The 26,213-nt window shown below is 45.0% G+C and overlaps 1 protein-coding gene across 1 annotated transcript in view; it reads right to left on the bottom strand.

Annotated features, from left to right (window-relative positions):
• Positions 1-26,213, bottom strand: part of KIF14 (kinesin family member 14) — a 111,220-nt gene that overhangs the window by 23,027 nt on the left and 61,980 nt on the right. The window contains exons 16-20 of the mRNA XM_069737332.1: positions 24,584-24,744; positions 24,341-24,488; positions 24,087-24,239; positions 22,174-22,300; positions 12,471-12,564 (exon numbers count right to left, since the gene is read on the bottom strand). Coding sequence (XP_069593433.1) covers positions 12,471-12,564; positions 22,174-22,300; positions 24,087-24,239; positions 24,341-24,488; positions 24,584-24,744 — 683 coding nt within the window. The remainder of the gene's footprint in view (positions 1-12,470; positions 12,565-22,173; positions 22,301-24,086; positions 24,240-24,340; positions 24,489-24,583; positions 24,745-26,213) is intronic.

The raw sequence follows: 26,213 nt of genomic DNA, 5'->3' as shown, positions 1-26,213 counted from the left end.
GCCATGTGATGGTTGAAAACTGCACCCCAGCCAAGACTGGCATCGATGGTCACAACCAGCCAACATACTGGAAGGAAGGACTTTCCCTGATCCAGTGAAGACTTCAGCGTCCACCACCTGAAGGTCTGACTGACCCGCTGAGGTAGACTGAACAGACGGTCGAGAGAGAACGGGTTCCTGTCCCAAGCCTTCAAAAGTGAATGTTGAAAAGGGTGGAGGTGTAGCTGCGCAAATGGAACTGCCTCTATCGCTGCCACCATCTTGCCGAGAATCCCCAAACTGAATCGTATGGAGTGAGGGAAAGAGCGGGAGAGCATCTGTGCTCCCTGTTATAAGGCTAAGACCTTTTCTGGAGAGAGAATTACCAACCTGCGGAGAGTGTCCTGGATCATCACCAAGAAGGAAATCTGCTGAGCTGGCACTGGAGAAAACTTTTTTAAGTTTAAAGTTTATCTTCCAACCCAGGCGTGAAAGTGTATCCACTGTGATACTCACGCACGCCTCGCAGGCCCGAAAAGACGGTCCTTTGATGAACAGATCGTCCAGGTACGGAAGCACCACCACACCCCGAGCGTGAAGAATGGCCATGACAGCAGCCATGACCTTGGTGAAGACTCAAGAGACTCCATTCTGAAACGTTGAACTCTGAAAAATTTGTTTAACAATTTTAGGTCCAGTATGGGTCGCACTGTTCCGTCCTTCGGAACCACAAATAGGTTCGAGTAAAAAAACATTTGAACCTTTCATCTTGAGGGACAGGAATAATGACTCCGTCCCTTCGGTGCGCATCTAAGGCTCTGAAAAAGGCTGTTGCCTTTGTTTTGGGAGAAGACAGGAAAAAACGTGTTGGGGGAGGGGAAGAAAACTATTTTGTATCCGGGAGGACACCAGTTCTCTGACCCACTCGTTTTGAATGACCGAAAGCCAGGCTTGGCGGAACGAAAGTAGATGGCCGCCTACTTTGTCGGTGCCCACCGGATACCGTAACGAGTCATTGTGTAGAGGATGTAAAGGATCTGGCTCCTTTTTATTCAGACGGTTTTGGCCTGCTTTTCCAGAAACGATTAGGTCTACATGAGACCTGGGAACCTCTGTCCCTACGCGGGGACCACCCTGATGCCGAAGACAAAGTTGTAGAGGACCAGTTGGTATTGCTGCGAAAGGGCCGGGTCCGGACCTGTTGTTGGCTCCGAAACGCCAAATGGGCCTTTGCTGGGGAAGGAATTTGCTCTTCCCTCCGGTTGCGTCAGAGATAAGTTGGTCCAGCTTTTCTCCAAATAAGCTACCGCTCTGGTAAGGCAGAGAGGTTAATGACCTTTTGGAAGCAGAATCCGTTCGCCATTCTCTGAGCCAAAGCACCCTCCTGATGGAGACGGCATTTGCTGCTACCTGTGCAGCACAATTGGCCACATCTAAAGAAGCGCTTACTACAAAATCCCAGGCCTGAAATATTTGACCAGCGATGCTTGCTGAGTCCGGGGGGGGGAAGATCACTATCCTGAATGGCTGGTTAAACTTACTGCCCAAGTGACCATAGCCTTAGCCACCCAAAATATGGGAAGAGCGCAGTTCTAGAGGCCTCAAAGACTGACCGAGCAAGGTTGTCAATTTGAAGGTCAGTGGGATTTTTGACTGAGGAACTATCAGACACGGATAGAAGCATTTTGGATGCAAGACACGATACAGGGGGATCCACTGAAGGAGACTGTAGCCAATCCTTACTTAAATCAGGAGCAAAGGGATATCTCGACTCAATGGGCTTCTGACCTGTGAACTGTTTTATCTGGTCTATCCCTATGTCTTTGGACGATGTTCTTAAACTCAAGGTGATAGCCGAATACCCTGTGAGGACGTTTGGCCCTCTTAAAAGACACTACATGATCCAGAATAGATATAGATTCCTTGTCTACCCTCAGTCTTGTTAACTGATTGAATGAGTGAATCAAGTGTCTCCTAATAGCTCTGCGAGTCCTGGACTAGGGACGCATCAGTCGTATTCTGAATTATCTCATAAGTAAGAAAATATGCGGCACTCACCCCAAATTCTGCAGTGGAAAGCGTGAATTTTAATGGAAAACTTCAACAGATAAACATCCGTTATAACATAAGGTAAGCAGGAGGGTGCGGTGTTGGAGCTTGGACGACGGCCGTTTCGCACAGCAGGTGCTTCAACGGGTCCAGATGGTAGATTGCTACACGTCATTTCCTTATAAAGGTTTCTTGACGTGCAAGCGTTATTCAGAAAGTGAAAATACATACATATCAAATGTGTGAAATAGTGACAAATTATAACATAATCTACATAAACAGAACCTGCAATATAAAGGATTAATGCAATTAGTATTTTATACAACATTAAATATTAAATATTCTTATTAGTAATATTGCTTTTTATTTTTTACTTTTTAAGAGCTATATTTATAGTATTTTTCCGACCTATACTATTATAAAAATACAGACATGTCAAGCCTGTCGTTTAATCCTATCGGACCTTGTGCGTTAGCATTTAGGATCCATTTGGCTTCTTTTTGTAATAGTAGCCTGTCTTGATCACCTCCCTGCGGGGGAAATTTAACTATTTCAATGCCTGCAAAACTGAGCAACTCAGGGTTGGTTTCATGTTTCTCTCTCATGTGTTCTATTAGTCTTAGACAGCCTTTTCCCGTTCTGATTGAATTATAGTGCTCTCTGAACCTCACAATCAAAGGTCTTATTGTCTTGCCGATATAGAAATACCGGCACGGACAGAACAAAACATATATCACATATTTGCTTTTACAGAAGATAAAATCTTTTACCCTATATGTAATAGAACCTATTTTCAAAGGATTTTTTGTTACATGAAGGTGGCAGAATCTGCAATTGCCGCATTTATGGTTCCCTACAGCAGTATTACTAGTTAACCATGTATTTTTAGAAGACAATAATCTGTTATGCACCAATAAATCAGACAAATTGTGGGCACGCTTATATGCAAACTTTGGAGCATTTTTATATATTGATACAAGATCTTTATCTGTTTGTAATATGTGCCAGTTTTTTCTGATGGAGGCATGAATAGCCTTATCCATATTACTGTGCTTAAAACAGAATGAAAAATTACTGTCAATTTTTTCACTTTTATTTTTTCTTTTTAGAAAATGGGATTGAGTATATTTATTTATCCGAGTTTCGGCTTCATTTAGTAGCTGTGAAGGGTAACCTCTTTTTAGGAAGCGGGTTTTTAATTCATTTATCTGTTTATTAAATGTTATATCGCTGTTATTAATTTTACGCAATCTCGTCATTTGGCTGTATGGCAGTCCTCTTTTCGTGTGCAAGGGATGAGCACTCCCGAAATGGAGAATATTATTGGTAGCAGTTTGCTTCCTAAATACTTTGGTAAAAATATTTCCTTCTATAATTTCCATTTTGACATCCAAATATTCGAGATTGTCATTCCCAAAACAATAGGTAAATCTCATATTTTCACTATTGGAAAGATTCAAATATTCCACAAATTCCCTAAACTCTATTTCATTACCATCCCATATGATCATAATGTCATCCACAAATCTAGTATAGAATCGAATATGCTTCAAAAAGGGGTTATTGATATTATTGACATATGTATCCTCAAATACTGCTAGGAACAAATTTGCATATGTACAAGAGATGGGCGTACCCATTGCAGTTCCAATTAGTTGTGTATACCATCTATCCATAAATTTAAATGAATTATTTGATAATATAAAATCCAAACTGTCCAATATAAACGCAATAATTTCTGGATCTAATTCCCTTTTGAGTAGAATTGTTTGAATGGCCTGTATACCTTTTTCCTTTGGGATTCGGGTGAATAAATTCACTACATCAATAGATGCTAAAGCAAACGTAGGTTGCCAATCTACCTCTTTTAAGATTGATACTAATTCTCCCGAATCTTTAATATATGAAGGAATTGTTAGCAATAATGGTTTCAATAACCAATCCATATATTGAGACAATGCTTCGGTTACAGAATTGATCCCTGAAATTATTGGGCGTCCTGGGGGTTCTTTTGTATCTTTATGTACTTTAGGTATACTGTACCAATGGGGAAATTGCGGGTGTTCTAACAGTAAACTCTCTGCACGCTTTTTTGGAAGGATTCCTTTCTCAACATATTTCCTCAACAGCGATCTTAGTTTAAGTGTATATTTGTGGGTGGGATTATTTGGCAAAGTACAATAGGTGGTCTGGTCATTTAATTGTGTGTATGCGTCTTTTATATAATACTCTTTATCTAACACAACAATATTACCTCCTTTGTCAGCTCTCCTGATAACGACATCGTCCCATTTTTGTAACTCTTTCAGAGCTATTAATTCGTTATTGCTAAGATTGTTTGTTGGGGCAGGATACAGAACTGCTTCTACATCTTTTATGACCAAGTCTTGGAAGAGATCGATGACGTTACCAGGAGAGGTGGGAGGCATAAATCGGGACTTAATACCGCCTCTGAATGATTTCATTTTGTCCATATTTACAGTCTGTGTGCCAGATGTATCATTTAGACTCAATAGTAGTGCAGCATCTTTGCTATCTTCATCTATTGCCGCTGGATATACCATAAATCCTAAAGCTCCAATCTCATTCTCTGCAAACGTCGATGTTTCATGTAATATTTGGAAGTCAGATGTAGATGACACATATTTTTTATCTTTTTGGAAATATTTATGAAGATGGAGTTTCCTTATACTTTTATATAAATCAATCTTGAAACCTGTCAAATCAAATGATTCCGGGAGGCAATAATTAAGCCCTTTAGATAATAATGCTATATGGTCTGCATTTAAAGTTCTTTTTGACAGGTTTAAAACCTGCAGTCCATCTGTTGTTTCTTCTGTATCCGTCAAGTTTATCTTCTCCATGAAACTTGTTTTCGTTTTCCTTTGGGCATTGCGGTTTTTTCCTCCTCGTCTGATCTTTCTTCTAAAGGGATTGAACCGCTTGCTTTTACTGAAGTAGTGGACTTAGGTTCACCTGTGTCCTCTGCAGCACTTGATTCGGAATCCGTAATCCAGCCGTCTTGCCTTTTCTTCTTATAGGCTTTTTTGCTTTTTTGATTGCGATTTATATTGTAGTATGCAGATTGCTTTTTATTTTTGTTCCAATTAAAAATAGCCCCCATGTCGTAATCGGTTTTATCCCTTAAGAATTTTTCTTTCTTTTGTTGTTTAAATTGACTGCAATTTAAAGGATGAGCTTCAAATTATTAGTACGAAGACCTTGGAAACCAAAATTAGCATGCTTGCCGAAAAGGAAATGCGGCTTTTTTGGACTATTAAATCTTTGAAATCATATATAGACTGTGACAGAGTGCCCAGAGGTTTGCGTGTTTTCAAGGAAATCTCCCAGTTTCAACATGACAGTTCGTTCCAAGAGGAATGGGAAAAAATTCATTTGCAGTGCTCTCGCAGTTTATTATTGTTGGTAACTTCCCAAAATGAGAAAGAATATACAATCTTATGTCAAGAATTAGAGAAAGCCAAAAAAGAATTATCTTCCCGAGTGACAGATAATCAAAACAAAAATTTTCACAATAAACTGGAAAGAAAATTAACATTACTGCAAATAGAAATTAAACAACAAAAGAAAGAAAAATTCTTAAGGGATAAAACCGATTACGACATGGGGGCTATTTTTAATTGGAACAAAAATAAAAAGCAATCTGCATACTACAATATAAATCGCAATCAAAAAAGCAAAAAAGCCTATAAGAAGAAAAGGCAAGACGGCTGGATTACGGATTCCGAATCAAGTGCTGCAGAGGACACAGGTGAACCTAAGTCCACTACTTCAGTAAAAGCAAGCGGTTCAATCCCTTTAGAAGAAAGATCAGACGAGGAGGAAAAAACCGCAATGCCCAAAGGAAAACGAAAACAAGTTTCATGGAGAAGATAAACTTGACGGATACAGAAGAAACAACAGATGGACTGCAGGTTTTAAACCTGTCAAAAAGAACTTTAAATGCAGACCATATAGCATTATTATCTAAAGGGCTTAATTATTGCCTCCCGGAATCATTTGATTTGACAGGTTTCAAGATTGATTTATATAAAAGTATAAGGAAACTCCATCTTCATAAATATTTCCAAAAAGATAAAAAATATGTGTCATCTACATCTGACTTCCAAATATTACATGAAACATCGACGTTTGCAGAGAATGAGATTGGAGCTTTAGGATTTATGGTATATCCAGCGGCAATAGATGAAGATAGCAAAGATGCTGCACTACTATTGAGTCTAAATGATACATCTGGCACACAGACTGTAAATATGGACAAAATGAAATCATTCAGAGGCGGTATTAAGTCCCGATTTATGCCTCCCACCTCTCCTGGTAACGTCATCGATCTCTTCCAAGACTTGGTCATAAAAGATGTAGAAGCAGTTCTGTATCCTGCCCCAACAAACAATCTTAGCAATAACGAATTAATAGCTCTGAAAGAGTTACAAAAATGGGACGATGTCGTTATCAGGAGAGCTGACAAAGGAGGTAATATTGTTGTGTTAGATAAAGAGTATTATATAAAAGACGCATACACACAATTAAATGACCAGACCACCTATTGTACTTTGCCAAATAATCCCACCCACAAATATACACTTAAACTAAGATCGCTGTTGAGGAAATATGTTGAGAAAGGAATCCTTCCAAAAAAGCGTGCAGAGAGTTTACTGTTAGAACACCCGCAATTTCCCCATTGGTACAGTATACCTAAAGTACATAAAGATACAAAAGAACCCCCAGGACGCCCAATAATTTCAGGGATCAATTCTGTAACCGAAGCATTGTCTCAATATATGGATTGGTTATTGAAACCATTATTGCTAACAATTCCTTCATATATTAAAGATTCGGGAGAATTAGTATCAATCTTAAAAGAGGTAGATTGGCAACCTACGTTTGCTTTAGCATCTATTGATGTAGTGAATTTATTCACCCGAATCCCAAAGGAAAAAGGTATACAGGCCATTCAAACAATTCTACTCAAAAGGGAATTAGATCCAGAAATTATTGCGTTTATATTGGACAGTTTGGATTTTATATTATCAAATAATTCATTTAAATTTATGGATAGATGGTATACACAACTAATTGGAACTGCAATGGGTACGCCCATCTCTTGTACATATGCAAATTTGTTCCTAGCAGTATTTGAGGATACATATGTCAATAATATCAATAACCCCTTTTTGAAGCATATTCGATTCTATACTAGATTTGTGGATGACATTATGATCATATGGGATGGTAATGAAATAGAGTTTAGGGAATTTGTGGAATATTTGAATCTTTCCAATAGTGAAAATATGAGATTTACCTATTGTTTTGGGAATGACAATCTCGAATATTTGGATGTCAAAATGGAAATTATAGAAGGAAATATTTTTACCAAAGTATTTAGGAAGCAAACTGCTACCAATAATATTCTCCATTTCGGGAGTGCTCATCCCTTGCACACGAAAAGAGGACTGCCATACAGCCAAATGACGAGATTGCGTAAAATTAATAACAGCGATATAACATTTAATAAACAGATAAATGAATTAAAAACCCGCTTCCTAAAAAGAGGTTACCCTTCACAGCTACTAAATGAAGCCGAAACTCGGATAAATAAATATACTCAATCCCATTTTCTAAAAAGAAAAAATAAAAGTGAAAAAATTGACAGTAATTTTTCATTCTGTTTTAAGCACAGTAATATGGATAAGGCTATTCATGCCTCCATCAGAAAAAACTGGCACATATTACAAACAGATAAAGATCTTGTATCAATATATAAAAATGCTCCAAAGTTTGCATATAAGCGTGCCCACAATTTGTCTGATTTATTGGTGCATAACAGATTATTGTCTTCTAAAAATACATGGTTAACTAGTAATACTGCTGTAGGGAACCATAAATGCGGCAATTGCAGATTCTGCCACCTTCATGTAACAAAAAATCCTTTGAAAATAGGTTCTATTACATATAGGGTAAAAGATTTTATCTTCTGTAAAAGCAAATATGTGATATATGTTTTGTTCTGTCCGTGCCGGTATTTCTATATCGGCAAGACAATAAGACCTTTGATTGTGAGGTTCAGAGAGCACTATAATTCAATCAGAACGGGAAAAGGCTGTCTAAGACTAATAGAACACATGAGAGAGAAACATGAAACCAACCCTGAGTTGCTCAGTTTTGCAGGCATTGAAATAGTTAAATTTCCCCCGCAGGGAGGTGATCAAGACAGGCTACTATTACAAAAAGAAGCCAAATGGATCCTAAATGCTAACGCACAAGGTCCGATAGGATTAAACGACAGGCTTGACATGTCTGTATTTTTATAATAGTATAGGTCGGAAAAATACTATAAATATAGCTCTTAAAAAGTAAAAAATAAAAAGCAATATTACTAATAAGAATATTTAATATTTAATGTTGTATAAAATACTAATTGCATTAATCCTTTATATTGCAGGTTCTGTTTATGTAGATTATGTTATAATTTGTCACTATTTCACACATTTGATATGTATGTATTTTCACTTTCTGAATAACGCTTGCACGTCAAGAAACCTTTATAAGGAAATGACGTGTAGCAATCTACCATCTGGACCCGTTGAAGCACCTGCTGTGCGAAACGGCCGTCGTCCAAGCTCCAACACCGCACCCTCCTGCTTACCTTATGTTATAACGGATGTTTATCTGTTGAAGTTTTCCATTAAAATTCACGCTTTCCACTGCAGAATTTGGGGTGAGTGCCGCATATTTTCTTACTTATGAGTACAAATGAACTATTAGTTTTCAGCTGCTGAGCACCTCATACCCCGGAGTAAGCGTGACGCCTAATACTCTGGATCCCATCTCAAGTCCTGAATGCTGTATATGGTATCGTTCTAGTGCCGTCCCATTCTATAGCTCTATGTGGAGTATTCTGAATTATGTTCGCTGCGAACCTCTGGAGAGGGGGAGCGAGAAACTGAACTCAGGGATGCAGAAGCACGAACAAGCTCGGGGGACGTGTCATCGGTCCTTTTTGTAGAACCCTGAGCACTTTTAGATAGAGTACGATCCCTGCTGGTCGACAGTTCCCGACCTTCGCAAGGGGCCTCTGCGGCTGTCGGCAAACTGATGTCCTGTCTTAAGGAGGGATTCCGGAGAGAGTCTATTGCCTTGGCCAGGGAAGCCATAGACCGTGACAGAGACGTAGCCCACTCAGGGGGACTAGGCTCATTGAGGTCGAAAGCGGAGGGGGGTGGCTCCTGGGTGCATGCCGGGTCACAAGCCGTGCAGAACAGAGTACTGTGAGCTCGGGGCAAGGCAGTATTGGAAGTGGTACATGAGGCAAAAAACACTATGTATTTTGTTAGCCTTTTTGGACGCCTTATATTGAGACATAGTGTAACCTTTAAAAGATAGAAGGAGCATGTGACCAGAGAAAATGGGCAGAGAAAAGAATGCAGAGAAGATGTTAAGGCAACGTTCACATTAGCGTTTTGCGTGTTTGCGTCGGGCGACGCAGCGGCTACGCATGCGTCATGCGCCCCTATATTTAACATGGGGGACGCATGGACATGCGTTGTGCTGCGTTGTGTGACGCATGCGTTTTTTTTGCCGCAAGCGTCGGGCGCAGAAAACGCAACATGTTGCATTTTTCTTGCGTGCAAATTTTGGCAAAAAAGGACGCGTGCGTCGCAAAACGCAGCGTTTTTGCATGCGTTTTGGTGCGTTTTTATTTGCGTTGTGTCGCCGGCGCACAACGCAAATGTGAACGTAGCCTAAGCTGTCAGCTCCAGTGGATTCAGCTTACCCAGGTCCTGCTCTTGTGTCCCCAGGGAAGGTGTCGGTGTCACTCCTCACAGCGCTTCTGTTAGGGCTGCTGTTACTGCCACCGCTGTCAGGAAACCGTCTCAGTATTCTGAGGTGCAGAAAGATGGCCACCGAGAGCGGGCAGGGAGTCTCTCGTTTAGGAGAAGCACCAGAAGTGTGGGCGGCGCCGGCCACAGTGGGTTGGAGCCATGAAAACGCGGCCTAGGTCAGCTAGAAGCCAGGGACTAAATTTGTGAAGCCTGCCAAAAATGAGCACCGGCGCAAACAGATAGCCCAATAAAGCAGTGTAAAATGCCGCTGGACGCCGTGACACCGCTCCCCCCAGGGACTAGGACCCCGCCTCTGCGACCAGATGGTGCCAGACGCAGTCATACTCACAGAGGTGATGTATTAGGGCAGGCGCTGCGGTGTTACTGGTCATCCTCATGACTCCCCCTCAATCCACCATCCCCATAGCCAGGGGGGGTGGAGAGGGACTTTCTGCCTCCTTCCATCATCCGTTTTTAATCAGTGGTGATGCAGTTGGGGCTGCACGGACGCCATAGTGGGGCCTCTGTATATCCATGGAACAGGGCAGAATGTCCGGCTATTGGCCTGGCTCCAGGAGAGGATACATAGAGGCGACACTATGTGGTCGCCTGTTGCTGATGTGGGGAGATGAGGAACGGGAAGGAACCGTCGCCCCTGACGTGAGCTCAGGCATGGCATCCCACGTCGCAGGAGAGGGTACGGGGAGGGACTCTCCGCGTGTTCGCCTGTTGATGATTCGGGGGAGATCGGAACCTTGAAAGGATCCGTCGCCCCCCTCACTCCATTAATTAAAAAATAAAAATTTACAGAAAAGCAAAATAAAATGTTGGGGTATGAAAACAAGACCCAAGTGCCTCCTACAGACACGAAGGAAGAACTGGTTCAATTTGAGCCAGCAGGAGGGTGTATACTGCAGAGGAGAGCTAATCTTTCTATGTTCACTTAGTGTCCTCCTGGTGGCAGCAGCATAACACCCATGGTCCTGTGTCCCCCAATGAGGAGTAGGAGAAATTCAGCTTTGAATGTGGCAATCAGAACTAATCTCTATCAACAACCCATGTCCAGAAATATAGAAACCATAATCTGTCATATTAAAAGGGAATTTGTCATGTAAAAAACATACTATTAACCTGCATATATGGGGATAGTCTGAAGGCATTAGTGTTCTAAAGCTGTATGACCGCCACACAGAGCACTGCTGCCGGTAGGAAATTAACTTCATTCCTCCCGGCGTCTTCCGGCTTTCAGTCAGCGACACAGCTTTCATTACTGAGCCGGCTGTCAGTCAGTGCCGAGGCATGATAACAGCCATTAGTCACTATGTACTGAGTGGTGACTGAAGTCGCACCGGCTGCACCCCTATGACTGAAAGCCCAAGGCTGCCAGGAGGAATAACGTTAATTTCCTTACAGTAGATTGGCTCCAGTATGGCGGCTGCATGGCTTCAGAACACTATTAATTTGTGTATTAAAGGAGTACTCCGAGGAGACAAAAATATTTATACTGTCCCTGCCCTCAAACACTAGAAAGATGAGATGCCCAGTGCACTTTTATTATCTTTATAACCCTTGTAATTCCGTGTGACAGCAGCTGCTCCTCACTGCTACCCCTCCTGTCTGGGACATTACATCACACACCAAAGGTGCAGCTCTCCTCTGTAAGGAAAAGCCAGTTCCAGCAGAAGGCGTGTGGCCATTCCCCCTGTTCTCTACAGAGAAAGCGCTATTTTCAGCAGACTGGCTGATAACAGCGGAGATCTGAACACTGCTGTAATGTCCCAGATGAAGGTGAGCACTGCAGTGAAAAGCAGCTCCTGTTACACCAACCCACTCAATGTCTCTCTGTCTGCAGTCCGAAGTGAAGGGGCATGGGGGGCCTGCCCCTCAGCATCTAGGAGCAGCCCACCCCTGATAATATCACCCTCACTGCAGGGCTACTAGCAAGGAGAAGGCCAGACCATGTCTTCTCAGGCTGGTTGTTATTCACAAGGGGGAGCAGCACACTGCTGTGTGACCTAAGTTCCCAGACAGGAGGGGAGCAGTGAAGAGCAGCTCCTGTCACACTAAATTACAAGGGTTATAGAGATCATAAAACTGTACTGGGCCTCTCATCTTTATAGTGTATGAGGGCAGGGACAATGCAAATATTATTTACCTCCACAGAATACCCCTTTAACCCCATATCTTTAGGTTAATAGCCGTTTTGTGACATGACAGGTTCACATCATACTTATTGAAAAAAGCAACCAGGCACTTATTTATTTCCAAAGAATCAACCAACACAACAAATAAAGGAGTAAAAAGACAAATGCAGACAGACTTACAAGAGTGCGTTATTCTATGTATGATCTGCATTCATAGGTCAAAAGACTGTCCACTCACCGCAAATCCTACATGTAATTGTCCTCTAAGATAATAAACTCTTGGATACTTAGAAGTAGTGAGAAGAATCCCTTCCATGCATTTTCCTGCCTCACTCATTTGCTTGAAGCCATTTAATGCTTTACGGTTTGGGTCCCATTACCACTTCTTGTGATAGGACAGTCATTCTGATGTACCAAGCAAAAGTAACAGCCCATGCATGCAATATTCACTTACCTACTAAATACAGTGTTCTTCTTCAGTCTAGCACTGATGGTGTTCGCTTCCTGAATCATCACAGACAGTTTTAAAGCGTTCCAAGTCGGCTGAACTAGAGGAGTAAATGATACATTCACAACTATAAAAAAATCACAATGCACTTATCGTGCAGAATAATAATACTTTACATAAAGGGGCAACTATAATATAACACGTCTCATATATTCTATCTCCAAATTCTTTACCTCGCTACTTATTAAAGAGACTGTCGACACATAATGACTCTTCAAACCAAGTACAGGAGCTAGGTGCTTCATGGCGGAGGCAAGCATTTATATACACCTTCCCATCTGCCTGTTTTCCTGCAATCTTCACTTCCATCGTCTTTGATTGACAGCTCTGGCTTCATAGAGCCAGAGAAGGGTGGCAATATTTGGAAACCAAGTCATTACTTGCTTTCAGAGTCCTTTTAGAGGGATTATCCATTCCTGTGGTGAAAGTCTGCAGACACTATGTGTCTGCAGACTTCTGATTCCTTAACAGTGCGCACAATGTCAAGATTCTCCGATGATGCTGCTAAGGCCAGGCAGTCATGTAACCATGCATGTAATTTGCATATTCGGCCACATTCGGACTAGACTAAATTAAACTAAGTGCTTGGCATCGTTTATTTCACTTGTCTTGAGCAAGGCCGAGCCGGTCTAGTTAGCACGTGACAGCCTGGTCTCAGCATCCACACCAGAGAATCCCGACAGTGTATGGTGTGCGTACTGTAAGGATCTTGAAGTCTACAGTCATACATAATGACGGCAGACTTTCACACCCCTAAAGAGGATCAGTCATTTTAAACTTTAAGAAACTTTGTAATATATTGCATCATAGAAAAAAATGATGTCCACTCACTGAGGAATGAGGGGATAATTGCTGCTAATAAAAGTCTATGGAGGGAGGGATATATGCTATAAGTTCACATGAAATAATATTTATACTTTATGGACAAGATTCGTGATTTTTTTTGTCTTGTCTTTCTCTTTCCTCAGAAGGATGTTGCTCCATTCATAAAAAGTCAGAATGAGGGCACAAAACTTGATATAATAGCACAAATTCAAAGATAAGGGTTTTTCTTTTCTGCCATATTAGAGTAAAAAGGTTTTAAGATCATTTCAATAAACTTTAAAATGTTGCGCCTTAACCATCAACTGCACAAAATAACCCACAAAAAAACAGATTTTGTACTGAAGTACAACTGAAAAATAATTTGACAAAAATTTGAAAACTCATAATTGACTAAATAGGACAAACCACGCCCGTAATAAATAAAAGACCAAACTAAGTAAACTTATCAAAGGAGAAAATGAAATAATGAGTAAGATGAAAATAAAAAAAAGTCACTTTTTGAACCAACTTTACTTCAGAAAAAGTCAAAAAGGAGATTTTGGTGTACTCACCGTAAAATCTCTTTCTCTTAGCCTCTAATTGGGGTACACAGGACCATGGGTGTTATGCTGCTGTCCACTAGGAGGCGACACTATGCATAATCTGAAAAAGATTAACCATGGCTCCTCCTCTGCAGTATACACCCCTGGACAGCGTTAGTCTTCTCCAGTTTTGTGCAAAAGCATTAGGAGGAACGTAACATGAATAACATAACCATGCCTATAAGAAGGCCACTATGTACGAGCTCAAAGAACAATATGAGAACTCAACAGTAACAACGGCCCGTAAAAGGCAACAGGGTGGGAGCTGTGTCCCCCAATTAGAGGCTAGGAGAAAGATTTTACGGCGAGTACACAAAAATCTCCTTTACTCTGTCGCCTCATTGGGGGACACAGGACCATGGGACGTCCCAAAGCAGTCCCTGGGTGAGACGCAATGGACGAATATTGTGCAGACAGGCCCCTAAACTTGGGGCACCGCCACCTGCAGAACCCGTCTACCCAGGCTCGCGTCCACTGAGGACTGGCTATGAACTCTGTAGTGTTTAGTAAACGTGTGTAGGCTAGTCCAAGTGGCCGCCTTACACACTTGTTGTGCCAAAGCCTGGTGCTTAATGGCCCAGGAGGTCCCTACCGCCCGTGTAGCGTGTGCTGTAATACCGGCCGGAAGAGGAGAATTTTTAAGGCGGTAGGCCTCTTGTATGGTGGATTTGATCCACCTGGCAAGGGTAGTTTTGGAAGCCGGCAGACCCTGGCGGTCGCCTTCCAGAAGAAGGAAAAGAAAATCAAACTTCCGGAAGGTCGTAGTCCTAGACACATATATACGCAATGCCCTGACAAGGTCAAGCGTATGCAGAGCCTTCTCCACTCTATGAACCGCAACCGGACAAAGGGATGGCAGTGAAATTTCCTCATTGAGGTGGAAGTTGGACACAACCTTCGGAAGGAAGGATGGGACCGTACGGAGAACTACCTTGTCCTGGTGAAAAGCCAGGAAGGGCCGTCTGCAGGAGAGTGCTGACAGTTCAGACACCCTGTGTAGCGAGGTGATTGCGACCAGAAAGACCACCTTCTGGGATAGAAGACGGAGTGGGACCTCCCTAAGAGGTTCGAAAGGTGGTCCCTGCAATGCTGTCAGGACCAGGTTGAGGTCCCACGTTTCTAGTGGTCGTCTGTAGGGGGGAACCAATCGGGAAACCCCCTGAAGAAAAGTCCTTACTTGCGGCTTGTTAGCAATGCGTCTCTGAAAAAGCACTGAGAGAGCTAACACCTGGCTCTTAAGCGAGTCCAGGGACAGCCTGGCCTCCAGACCCGATTGGAGAAAAGCAAGTACTTTGGGGAGGGAATAAGGGAGTGGGGTCTGGCCACGAGATTCGCACCAGGTAAAGAAAGCTTTCCAGGTACGGTAATAAATCTTGGCAGAGGCTGGCTTCCGTGCCCTGATCATGGTTCCAAAGACGTCTGGCGAGAGCCCTTCCTGGGTTAGAACCCAGGTCTCAAAGGCCACGCTGTCAAATTGAGAGCCCCTGAGTTCTGGTGGTAGAACGGGCCTTGTGATAGAAGATCGGGGCGGTCGGGGAGACACCAGGGGGCGTTGTAAGTTGTACGATGTCGGCATACCATGTACGTCTGGGCCAGTCCGCCTCCTGACGAAGCCGCGACAGCGAAACGCGCGTCGAGGCCTTCCCCTGCTCCCACCACGCCGGCGTCCTATTACCAGCATGTCCCAAGGTAATTTTGCAGTATCATCAGCAGAATGCATGTGTATTTCCTAGGATCCGGGGTTGCTGGTGACGCTTATATCTTTTTGCCCTTGGTCTTTCTAAATATAGCAGCATTCATTTTTCAGGAGATATTTTACTCCGATGGGCTACCTCTATGGGTTTGTTACACATAATCTCACATTATAATTTCTTCCCTTAGGATTGCCTATCTGTGGACTCTTTCCACTCAGACCAATGAGCATATACCAGTGTGTTGGTGTAGTTAGGATGCCTGGATTTTCTTGTGTTTTTCACCGGCATTTAGTTTAACATTTTCTATGCTGGTTTTGTTTTGCCTGTTCTCTCCCATTCATTGTTCTTTGTCCATATATGTATATGACAATTTTGTGCATTTGACACTTTAATAAATATTGTTTTACTGTCTTTGATACCTCTACCGCTCTGTTGTGGATTTTTGGTTATACCAATATTTTTGAAGCTTTCTGGATCCATTGACATCTACTTGCTCCACAACCTAGTGTGTCTTTATAGGTTCATATGTTTTGGCTTAGAGGTATGCCCTCTGCTGGCCGAGAGGGCATTTTTTGTTTAGGTGCTTTTCAGTGCGATTAGGATGGTTGGAATTCCCTCCTGCTTGATCTTCCTCACTACTCTGGATATCAGAGGGAGAGGTGGAATAATGTACAGGTGGAAGTCCTGAACCAGGGCATCTGCTCCAAGCGACCGCGGATCGGGTGTTCTAGCCATGAAGTTGGAGACCTTGGCATTGAAGTGGGATGCTATTAGGTCCACGTCCGGAGTCCCCCAGCGAAGGCAGATCTGGCAAAAAATTTCGGGATGGAGAGACCACTCTCCCGAGTCCATTCCTTGTTGGCTAAGGAAGTCGGCTTCAAAGTTGTCCACACCCAGAATGTGGACCGCAGAGAGCACCGACCCTGTGTCTTCCGCCCAGTGGAGGATGTGTGTCACTTCTCGCATCGCCTGGGTACTGCAGGTCCCTCCTTGGTGGTTCACATATGCCACAGCCGTGGCACTGTCCGACTGTACTCTGATGTGAGAGGCTGCCAGTAAGTGACGGAAGGCTCTCAATGTCAGGAGGATGGCACAAATTTCCAGGATGTTTATGGGCATGGTCGCTTCCACTGGTGACCACTTGCCTTGTGCCCTGTGGTGTAGGTGCACCGCACCCCAACCCGTCAGGCTCGCGTCGGTGGTCAGGACCTTCCATTGACCTGTGAGAAAGGATTTCCCCGTTGCTAGCGAGGTTGGCTTGAGCCACTAGTGCAGGGACCTCCTGGTTGACGACGTTAGCTCAAACCCCCTGTCGAGAGAAAAAGGATTCCTGTCCCAGAACTTGAGAATGGCTAGTTGGAGATGCCTGAGGTGCAACTGGGACCGCTTCTATTGCTGCCGCCATCCTGACGAGGACTCTCATGGCAAACTGGAGAGATCAAGGGGGGGTTGCGGAGGAGGGTGCGAACTCCTAGGTGGAGAGCCAGTGCCTTGTCCTTATGAAGGAGCACCAGACCCCTGGAGGTGTCGAATAGCATTCCCAGGAAGGTCAGAGACTGACTCGGGGTTGGCGATGACTTTTGTAGGTTGACTAACCAGCCCAGGCGACTCAGAGTGTCGATTGTGATTGAGATGCTGAGCTCGCAGTCCTTGGAGGTGGAAGCTTTGATGAGGAGATCGTCCAGGTATTGAACGACTACTATGCAGGACGTCCATGGTGGCTGCCATGACCTTGGTAAACACTCTGGGAGCCGTGGCGAGTCCGAACGGGAGAGCCACGAACTGGTAGTGGTCCTGGTCGATTGCGAACCTGAGAAATCTCTGATGGGTGGGTGCAATCGGTATATTCAGGTATGCATCTTGTATGTCTATGGAGGCGAGATATTCTCCCTTCTCCATGGACGCAATGATGGACCGAAGGGACTCCATGCGGAAGTGACGAACCCGTACATATTTGTCGAGTTGTTTTAGGTCAAGTATGGGCCGTACGCTGCCTCCTTTCTTGGGGACTACGAATAGATTGGAGTAGAGCCCTTGGAAGCGCTCGGGCAGGAACTGGTACTATGACTCCTGCTTGAAGAAGCGAGGAAACCGCTTGGTGGAAGACACGAGCCTTGGCTGGCGGTTTTGGGGGAATAGAGAGGAAGAATCGGTTCAGTGGCCTGGAAGTGAACTCTCTCTTGTATCCGAAAGACACTAGTTCCCTGACCCACCTGTCTTCTGTAATAGGCAGCCAGACTTGATGAAAGAGCAAAAGTCGGCCGCCTACGGGTGGGATGTCTTCCGGAGTCCGTGAGTCATGATGAGGAGAAAGTCTGAGGTTTTCCTCCTTTGGGCTTTGAGTGGCCTGCTTTTGACTGCCAGGTCTTGTCCGACCTTTGCGTCGACCGTGAGTTGTCCCTGCGTGGGGGAACGGTTACGATTTTGTGCTGGACGCGAGATGGACCAGCCCGAAGAATTCCAAAAGGATCGGAATCGGGTTTGGTTACGCTTCTTGTAAGTGCGTTTAGGTTTCAGTTGAGGGAGAGAGGTACTCTTACCCCCGGTGGCGTTGGATATCATTGTGTCCAACTTTTCACCGAAAAGTCGCTCACTGAGATACGGGAGGTGCCTGAGGGACTTCTTTGAGGCTGCGTCCACTTTCCATTCCCGCAGCCAGAGGATACGCCGAATCGTGATAGCGTTTGATGCTATCCCCGCTACACCCCTTGCTGAATCCAGAGCTGCATGAAGCATGTAATCTGCTACAACTGCTATTTGAACCGCTTGGTCCGACAGCTCAGGAGCGGATGCTTGGAGGCCAGCTTGTAAATTTTGGGCCCAAGCCAGGATGGCCTTGGCAGCTCAAACTGAAGCGAACGCGGGAGCCAGGGAGGCCCCTGCAGCCTCAAAAATTGAACGAGCCATGCGTTCTACCTGCCGGTCTGCTGCGTCCCTGAGGGTTGAGCTATCTGGCAAGGAGGGTCTGTGCTGCTAGTCAAGAGACTGGGGGTCCACTTCGGGTGGATCTGTCCATTCTTTGGTGTCCTTCTGGAGGAAGGGGTACCTCGCCTCCAGATATTTACGATTAGCGAACTTCTTCTCAGGCTGTGAAAGCTGCTTTTTAAGGATCGCCTTAAACTCTGGGTGGTTAGAGAAGACCTTAGGCGGTTTTAGACCTCCTTCAAAGGAAATCTTGTCTTCTGGACCCTCCGGGGGAGGATCAGAAATGTCCAGCAGCCGATGGATGGAAGAGATTACGTCCTCAACTAGCGCTGTATTGCTAGGGCGAATTGGGATCAGGGACCCCTCCGTTTCCTTGTCTGCCTTCCGAATCCTGTGTATCACTGAGGCGTCCCTTGGTGGGTGAACTGGGGCGGAGGTCTTCTCTGGTCGGTGATCGCTGCGGAGTTCTGCATTGTCTGTCCCTGGTAGGGGACGGTCTAGGTGACCTGGAACTACGGTGTCTCTCCCTAGAGGGGGATGACCGTGTGCTATGGGATGACGCAGATGAACGTGAGCTGTGGGTCCGCTTACGTCCTGACCTAGATATGGATGTGCCAAGGACATCATGTCCCTGAGTCGAGCTCTCCCTTTGCTGGGTAATGTTCATAGCCGAGGCATGACCCTGCAGAGCCTGAAGCAATGTGGAGGTTAGGTTATCTATAGACTGCGTCATAGATTGCGACATCTGAGTAGCCCATTTCGGCGTGGCATTAGATACCGAAGCATTGGTAGGGGATTCTTGGGGCTCTGACACAGTAGTCTGGATACAGTCCCGGCAGTGCGGGTACGTGCTGCCACTGGGGAGAGTGGTCCTGCAGGCTGTGCAGAATGCATAAAAGCAGTCCTGCCTGGTTTTCTTAGACCTTGAGCCCGGCATAGTGCGCGAGAGGGGTGACTACGCAGTGGAACCTATAGGGGGTCTTATAGGAATATGGAATCACAGCCGAGTAAGAAACCCAGCAGTGATCTTACCCCATCAGTTTGCCCCTAGGTCCAGCGCCGAAGATCCACAGTCCTGTGCCTCCCGGAGACTGGCTGGCCTGGACGCCGGGAGATGCAGGGTTACTATTGTCCTGCAGCAGAAATGGCCGCTGAGGACAAGAGGAAGAAGGAGAAAGGGGGCGGATAGCGGAAAAAAAAGGCGGCAGGGCTGTGTAAAAACGCGCCCTTTCAGTCTCGATCCACCCCCTCTATGACACTGTAGAGTGTCATATTTGTCATCCGGAGGGTGGGCCGGGGGCAGAAACAAGGTGGCAGCCTCGACTAGGCCGAAGCCGCGGCCTAAAGTAGATGCCTGATGCCCAAGAGGGCACCAGGCCGGCGCAGAAGTCCGGGAGTGGATCGGATCTGAACCGGACCCTCCCAGATTTGAAAAGCAGGATAGCGGTGGGGCTATAAGTGGTAGGGGGATGGGCTGAAGGGTCCCCCCCTGCTGCTGCCGCAGATATAGGGGCGCAGGGAGCCCTGTGTCTCAGATGTGCCATGCCTGCCTGCACTCCCCCCGGCCCCGACAGGAGCCCGCAGCTGGGCTGGGGTCCCTGGATGCAGGCGCAGTGTGCTGGCCCATACTGCTGCAAACTGCAGAGTGCTGCCTGTACAGGCCCTACCTGAGGCATCTCAACCTAATGCCCCCAGAGGGGGATTAGGGAGGGTGCTGCTGTCACTTTCAGGGGGCTTTATCCTCGCCTCGACCTCAACCCAGAAACCAAAAGGAATTGGGAAAGGAAGGGGTGGGGGGCCCAACTTCGAACCAGCACCCGAGGGACTGGGGAAGGAGCGACATGGGGAATAGCCATCTCGACTTCAACCGGGCACCCTATAATAGGGGGCCGAGGAAGGAGCCATGCCAGGAGTCTCGCAGGAGACCCACTTTTCTTCATCTGTAATCCCGTCGTGTGCCTCCTATGCGACACTAAGCAAAAACTGGAGAAGGATAACGCCGTCCAGGGGTGTATACTGCAGAGGAGGAGCCATGGTTAATCTTTTTCAGATTATGCATAGTGTCACCTCCTAGTGGACAGCAGCATAACACCCATGGTCCTGTGTCCCCCAATGAGGCGACAGAGCAAACAATGATAAATCAGCCCCTAAGTGCAGAAGAGGATGTGTGTGAGCGCATCTAACAATTATTACAGGTTATTCTAATATGTAAGGGGCGGTCCTGACTCTCCCATGAAAATACATGTGTTCCCTAAAGCAGAGAAGCCCCCTCACCACCTCTTCCCCATGAGCTGAACTTAAATCTGTATTGGTGGGGGAGGGTTCAGAGGAAAACAACTCTCAGCCATCTAAGTCAGTCCCAAGGGTAAGGAAACTGCTGTGCATTTCTGACCATTGGGGTTCCTAGTGGTCCGACCTCACAATAACCAGCAACGTATCACCCAACATATAGACAAATGATGAACTGTTATATGGACAAACCTCTAAGTGTGATACTGATTACCCATAAACCCCTATAGGGTCAATGATTTAGAAGCGTCAAGTATCGTGACCCAGATCTGGGAAGGCCGGGCCACAAGCAGCAGCGAGAGCCATTATAGCAGCCACGAGAGCCATTATAGCAGCCACGAGAGCTATTATAGCAACCGCGAGAGCCATTATAGCAACCGCGAGAGCCATTATAGCAACCGCGAGAGCCATTATAGCAACCGCGAGAGCCATTATAGCAACCGCGAGAGCCATTATAGCAACCGCGAGAGCCATTATAGCAACCGCGAGAGCCATTAAAGCAACCGCGAGAGCCATTATAGCAGCCGCGAGAGCCATTATAGCAGCCGCGAGAGCCATTATAGCAACCGCGTTCCATGTGAAACAGCTTTCTCAGAGACTTACTGTATATAACAACCAGCTGAATGTTTTTTTTTTTTTTCGTAAATTAATATTACTGAGAAATGTTCTATGTCTACAACATATGACTGAGTGAATCGGTACGTTGGGGTGTGGCGCTACCCAGGTTACACATAACGTGGGCTTCTCCAACCTACAAAGAAGTTCTGAGCCCCCTGTGCACAAGGAGGCACGTTATTTTGACTTCCCGCTAGAAATCAGTGAATCCATTCGCAGAACCCTGGTCTGGTGGCCACGTCAGCAATCTGGTAGTCCTTTTAGCACCACCTCCTACCTGGCAAATTCCCAGTCGCTCTTCTGATTGGTAGGCCTGGAGTGTGTCACGCTGCATTGATGACATCATGCTGGACCTACAAATCAGAAGTGGCAGGAGGTGGTTCACACGCCATCCAATTGGTGGCCATAGATCACTGAGGTGGCCGCTAGACAAGGATCCTACCAATCGATTCGCTCATCTCTACTCCTCCCCTTCCCATATGACAGCGTAGCCTGCCCCATGTAGTTCTCCACTGCTGATCTCTGTGGGTTCCTCAGAATAGAGATCCATTGATGTGGTTGACAATTGGCAGCTAAAGTGAGAAGAATGCAGTGTATGCCCAGGGAAGGACTAAATCTGGTAATAATATACGGCCACCGTTACTGGCACACTCGCACAATGTAACATGCGTTTTATACTCTTATATCCAAGAGTGCCTGATAAACACCATATTCATGTACCTGACACATTTCTGTCTCTATTGTTTCTCTCATGTTGTAACATTTCCACTTCTTTAGCAATTTTTTGCTTTTCCATCTCCAGAGCTTGCAGAATTTTGGCATGCCGTATTGTGTGGTCTTCTAAAGCCTACAGGACAGAAATCACATGTCACAAACTGGTGGCTTTGTCCCCAAAAATATTTACTATGGTTTAAATAAGAAACAATAAAAAGGAGAACAGAGCACTGCCTCAGCTCTATTAGTGATGAAACACTGGCCACAATATAATAAAGTCATTTTAATTAAGTATATTAAAATACATGAAAATCCAAACATACTATCAGCAAGGTAGATCTAAAAAATATAATAGAGGTACAATAACAAATGTACATGAGCCACAAATAACAAATTATCAAAATATATAATACAATCTAGTGAAAAACTTGTAGGAGTTCGATCTAATAAAGATCGGATACAGAAATCACTAAGGATTAGAACATACTGTATATACCTAGCCATTAAAAAATGAAGACAGCTAAACCAGTCAAACAAGTGCCCCAACGTACTTTTAGCCCATCTTCATCAGGGAAAGTGGTTACCACGAGGTAGACTGAACTCTTAGGGTACCGTCACACTAAAACGACGCTGCAGCGATACGACAATGATGTCGATCGCTGCAGCGTCGCTGTTTGGTCGCTGGAGAGCTGTCACACAGACAGCTCTCCAGCGACCAACGATCCCGAAGTCCCCTGGTAACCAGGGTAAACATCGGGTTACTAAGCGCAGGGCCGCGCTTAGTAACCCGATGTTTACCCTGGTTACCAGCGTATTTACATTCCTGTCGCGTCCCTCGGCGCTGTGCTTCTCTGCACTGACAGTGAGCGCCGGCCAGCCGGAAAGCACAGCGGTGATGTCACCACTGTACTTTCAGGCTGGCCGGCGCTCACCAGTCAGTGCGGGAAGCTGAAGGCGAGGGACATGACCAGACACCGGGAAGGTAAGTATGTATTTTTTTTTTACATTTACACTGGTAACCAGGGTAAATATCAGGTTACTAAGCGCGGCCCTGCGCTTAGTAACCCGATGTTTACCCTGGTTACCAGTGAAGACATCGCTGAATTGGCGTCACACACGCCGATTCAGCGATGTCAGCGGGAGATCTAGCGACGAAATAAAGTTTCAAACAATCTGCTATGACGTACGATTCTCAGCGGGGTCCCTGATCACAGTAGCGTGTCAGACACAGCGAGATCGTAAGGATATCGCTGGAACGTCACGGATCGTGCCGTCCTAGCGATCAAAGTGCCACTGTGTGACGGTACCCTTACTCCCACAAGTTGTTCACTAGATTGAATTATATACTTTTTGTGCATATAACACACATACAGATACTTGATCAAACTCCAGCATACGAATATTCTCTGACATACATAGAGATTGCTTTTTTGATTGTTATTATACAAACTTATTTACTGCTACGTGTTAATATTTTAGGATGACAATTTGTTATTTGTGGCACATGTACATTTGTTATTGTACTTATCTTACATGTCTTTAGATCTACCTTGATGATAGTATGTTGTTTGGATTTTCATGTTTAATGACATTTTATTATGTTGTGGGAAAAGTTTTAATCACCTCAATGCAGCTGAGGTGGCGCTCTGTTCTCCATTGTTTTGTTTAGCATTTCAAAAGAGTGTTTTCCCGTCACTTTGAAGGATCCATATTGATTTTGTTTATGTTTTAAATACGCTGAAAAATTTCCAAATGAATATTGGATTAAAAATGGAGCATCCCGAGAACAGACATCCACTGAATATATTGGCCACAGAGCCAAGTGTCTGACTTCATAAGGCTCTTGGTTGTAGCTCAGGCTGGCCATGCACAAAAGACAAATTTCAGCTCAGTACTGCACCTGTCACCCAATCATCTACCTGTTTAGTTGCGATGGTCTCCATCTCAAGTCTCCGCTTGTTGAGCTGCACTTCTTGCTGAAGTTGCATCTTTGCTTCTTCCAGCTCCTGGATTTTGCTCACAGCTTTCTTGCTGCTCATCTCCTGCTGTTGTTTCTTCAGAGTCTCCTCTTTCTAATTAGATATGGTAATTAGGTATAAAACAGAACAACTCACGGCCTTATATAGAGGATTCTGAATAATATACATGGAGGCAAGCAGAAGATGAAGCTCACCAGCACTGCCTCCAAGGCCCGGATCCTGTCCTCATACGCCGACCTCTGGGAGCTGAGCTCCTGTTGTGCCATTTCTTTTGCGATCTGGATTCCGTGAATCATTTCCTCTTTTGCTCTCAGTCGAGCTTCCTCGATCTCTTCTTCTAACCTACAATGTAAAGAACACGTGTGTTTGAACTTATCGGATAAGATATTATTGGTCTTCGTGTGTCATCTATAGCCATGGCTAACAACGTTTCCTACTTAGATCTTTGTGCATGCAGAAGCTCATTCTTCGCAAACTCAAAGTCCTTGGGCCGTTCTGATGGTAGAGTTGAAATTCTTGATGGTCCTTTCAATTGCTGGACCTCAACGGGGTGATTAAATCTGAAATAATGGTCACCTCCCAGAATAACACGATCACCCTAAAAATGATCAAACGTCACTATTTAAAAGTAGATTAACACAAACATATACATTTTTTTATGCATATACTGTCACAGACCACCCAAAAGGGGAGGGAAATGGTGATGTCAGCAGTTACTGCCCGAATTTTGCTGCTAACAGTAAAGCTGCTAAATCTTACTATAGCTGCTTGAGGTCTAAAACTGAAAATGCTCCCCCTAGTGGTAAATATGTATATTTGTAGAAAAATATATAATATTTTCATATAGAAATGTTTGCAAACAGTGCAAACATTGCATTAATACATTTTAATTACTATTTTAAGCTTAATTTCACAAAAAACAAAATACAAGAAAACTGGTGGCACCTTCCCTTTAAGACCGGGAATACTGGTCATGCGCCTTTAAGACCGGCTAATACAGGTCATGCGCCTTTAAGACCAGGGAATGCTGGTCATGTGCCTTAAGACCAGGGAATGCTCGTCATGTGCCTTTAAGACCAGGGAATACTGATCATGCAATATTGGATTGAAGTTCATTCTCTGTCCTCCGTAGTACACGCCTGCACAGTGCAATCTTGCCTTGCGCAGGCGTGTACTATGGAGGACAGAGAATGAACTTCAATCCAATATTGCAGCCAGCATGCAGCCAGTGGGTAAGGAAAGGGTGAATCAAAAACCCAAAAACCCCACCTCCATGGCTGAAGATTGTTCCCTCCAAATCCAGGTGACAGTGTCCCTTTAAGACTGGGGAATACTGGTCATGAGCCATTAAGACTGGGGAATACTGGTCATGTGTCTTTAAAGGGAAGCTGTCACCCCCAAAATCGATGGTGAGGTAAGCTCACCGTCATCAGGGGCTTATCTACAGCATTCTGTACTGCTGTAGATAAGCCCCCGATGTTACCTGAAAGATGAGAAAAAGAGGTTAGATTATACTCACCCAGGGGCGGTCCCGCTGCGGTCTGGTCAAATGGGCGTCTGAGGTCCGCTCCGGCACCTCCCATCTTCATTCCATGACGTCCTCTTCTTGTCTTCACACTGTGGCTCCGGCGCAGGCGTACTTTCTCTGCCCTGTTGAGGGCAGAGCAAAGTACTGCAGTTCGCAGGCGCCGGGCCTCTCTGACCTTTCCGGAGCCTGTACACTGCAGTACTTTGCTCTGCCCTCAACAAGGCAGACAAAGTACACCTGCGCCGGAGCCGCGGCGTGAAAACCAGAAGAGGACGTCATGGAATGGAGATGGGAGCCGCCGGAGCGGACCCGAGACACCCATCCGACCGGACCAGCAGTGGGACCGCCCCTGGGTGAGTATAATCTAATGTCTTTTTCTCATCTTTCAGGATACATCGGCGGCTTATCTACAGCATTACAGAATGCTGTAGATAAGCCCCTGATGATGGTGAGATTACCTCCCCATCGATTTTGGGGGTGACAGCCAGGTTCCCTTTAAGACCAGGAATATAGGTCATGTGCCTTTAAGACCGGGTAAT

The sequence above is a fragment of the Ranitomeya imitator genome, chromosome 8, assembly GCF_032444005.1.
Source record: "Ranitomeya imitator isolate aRanImi1 chromosome 8, aRanImi1.pri, whole genome shotgun sequence".
In the NCBI taxonomy this organism is placed as follows: domain Eukaryota; kingdom Metazoa; phylum Chordata; class Amphibia; order Anura; family Dendrobatidae; genus Ranitomeya; species Ranitomeya imitator.
Note: the sequence above shows the minus strand (reverse complement) of the source record. Positions and strands in the feature narration are given on the sequence as shown.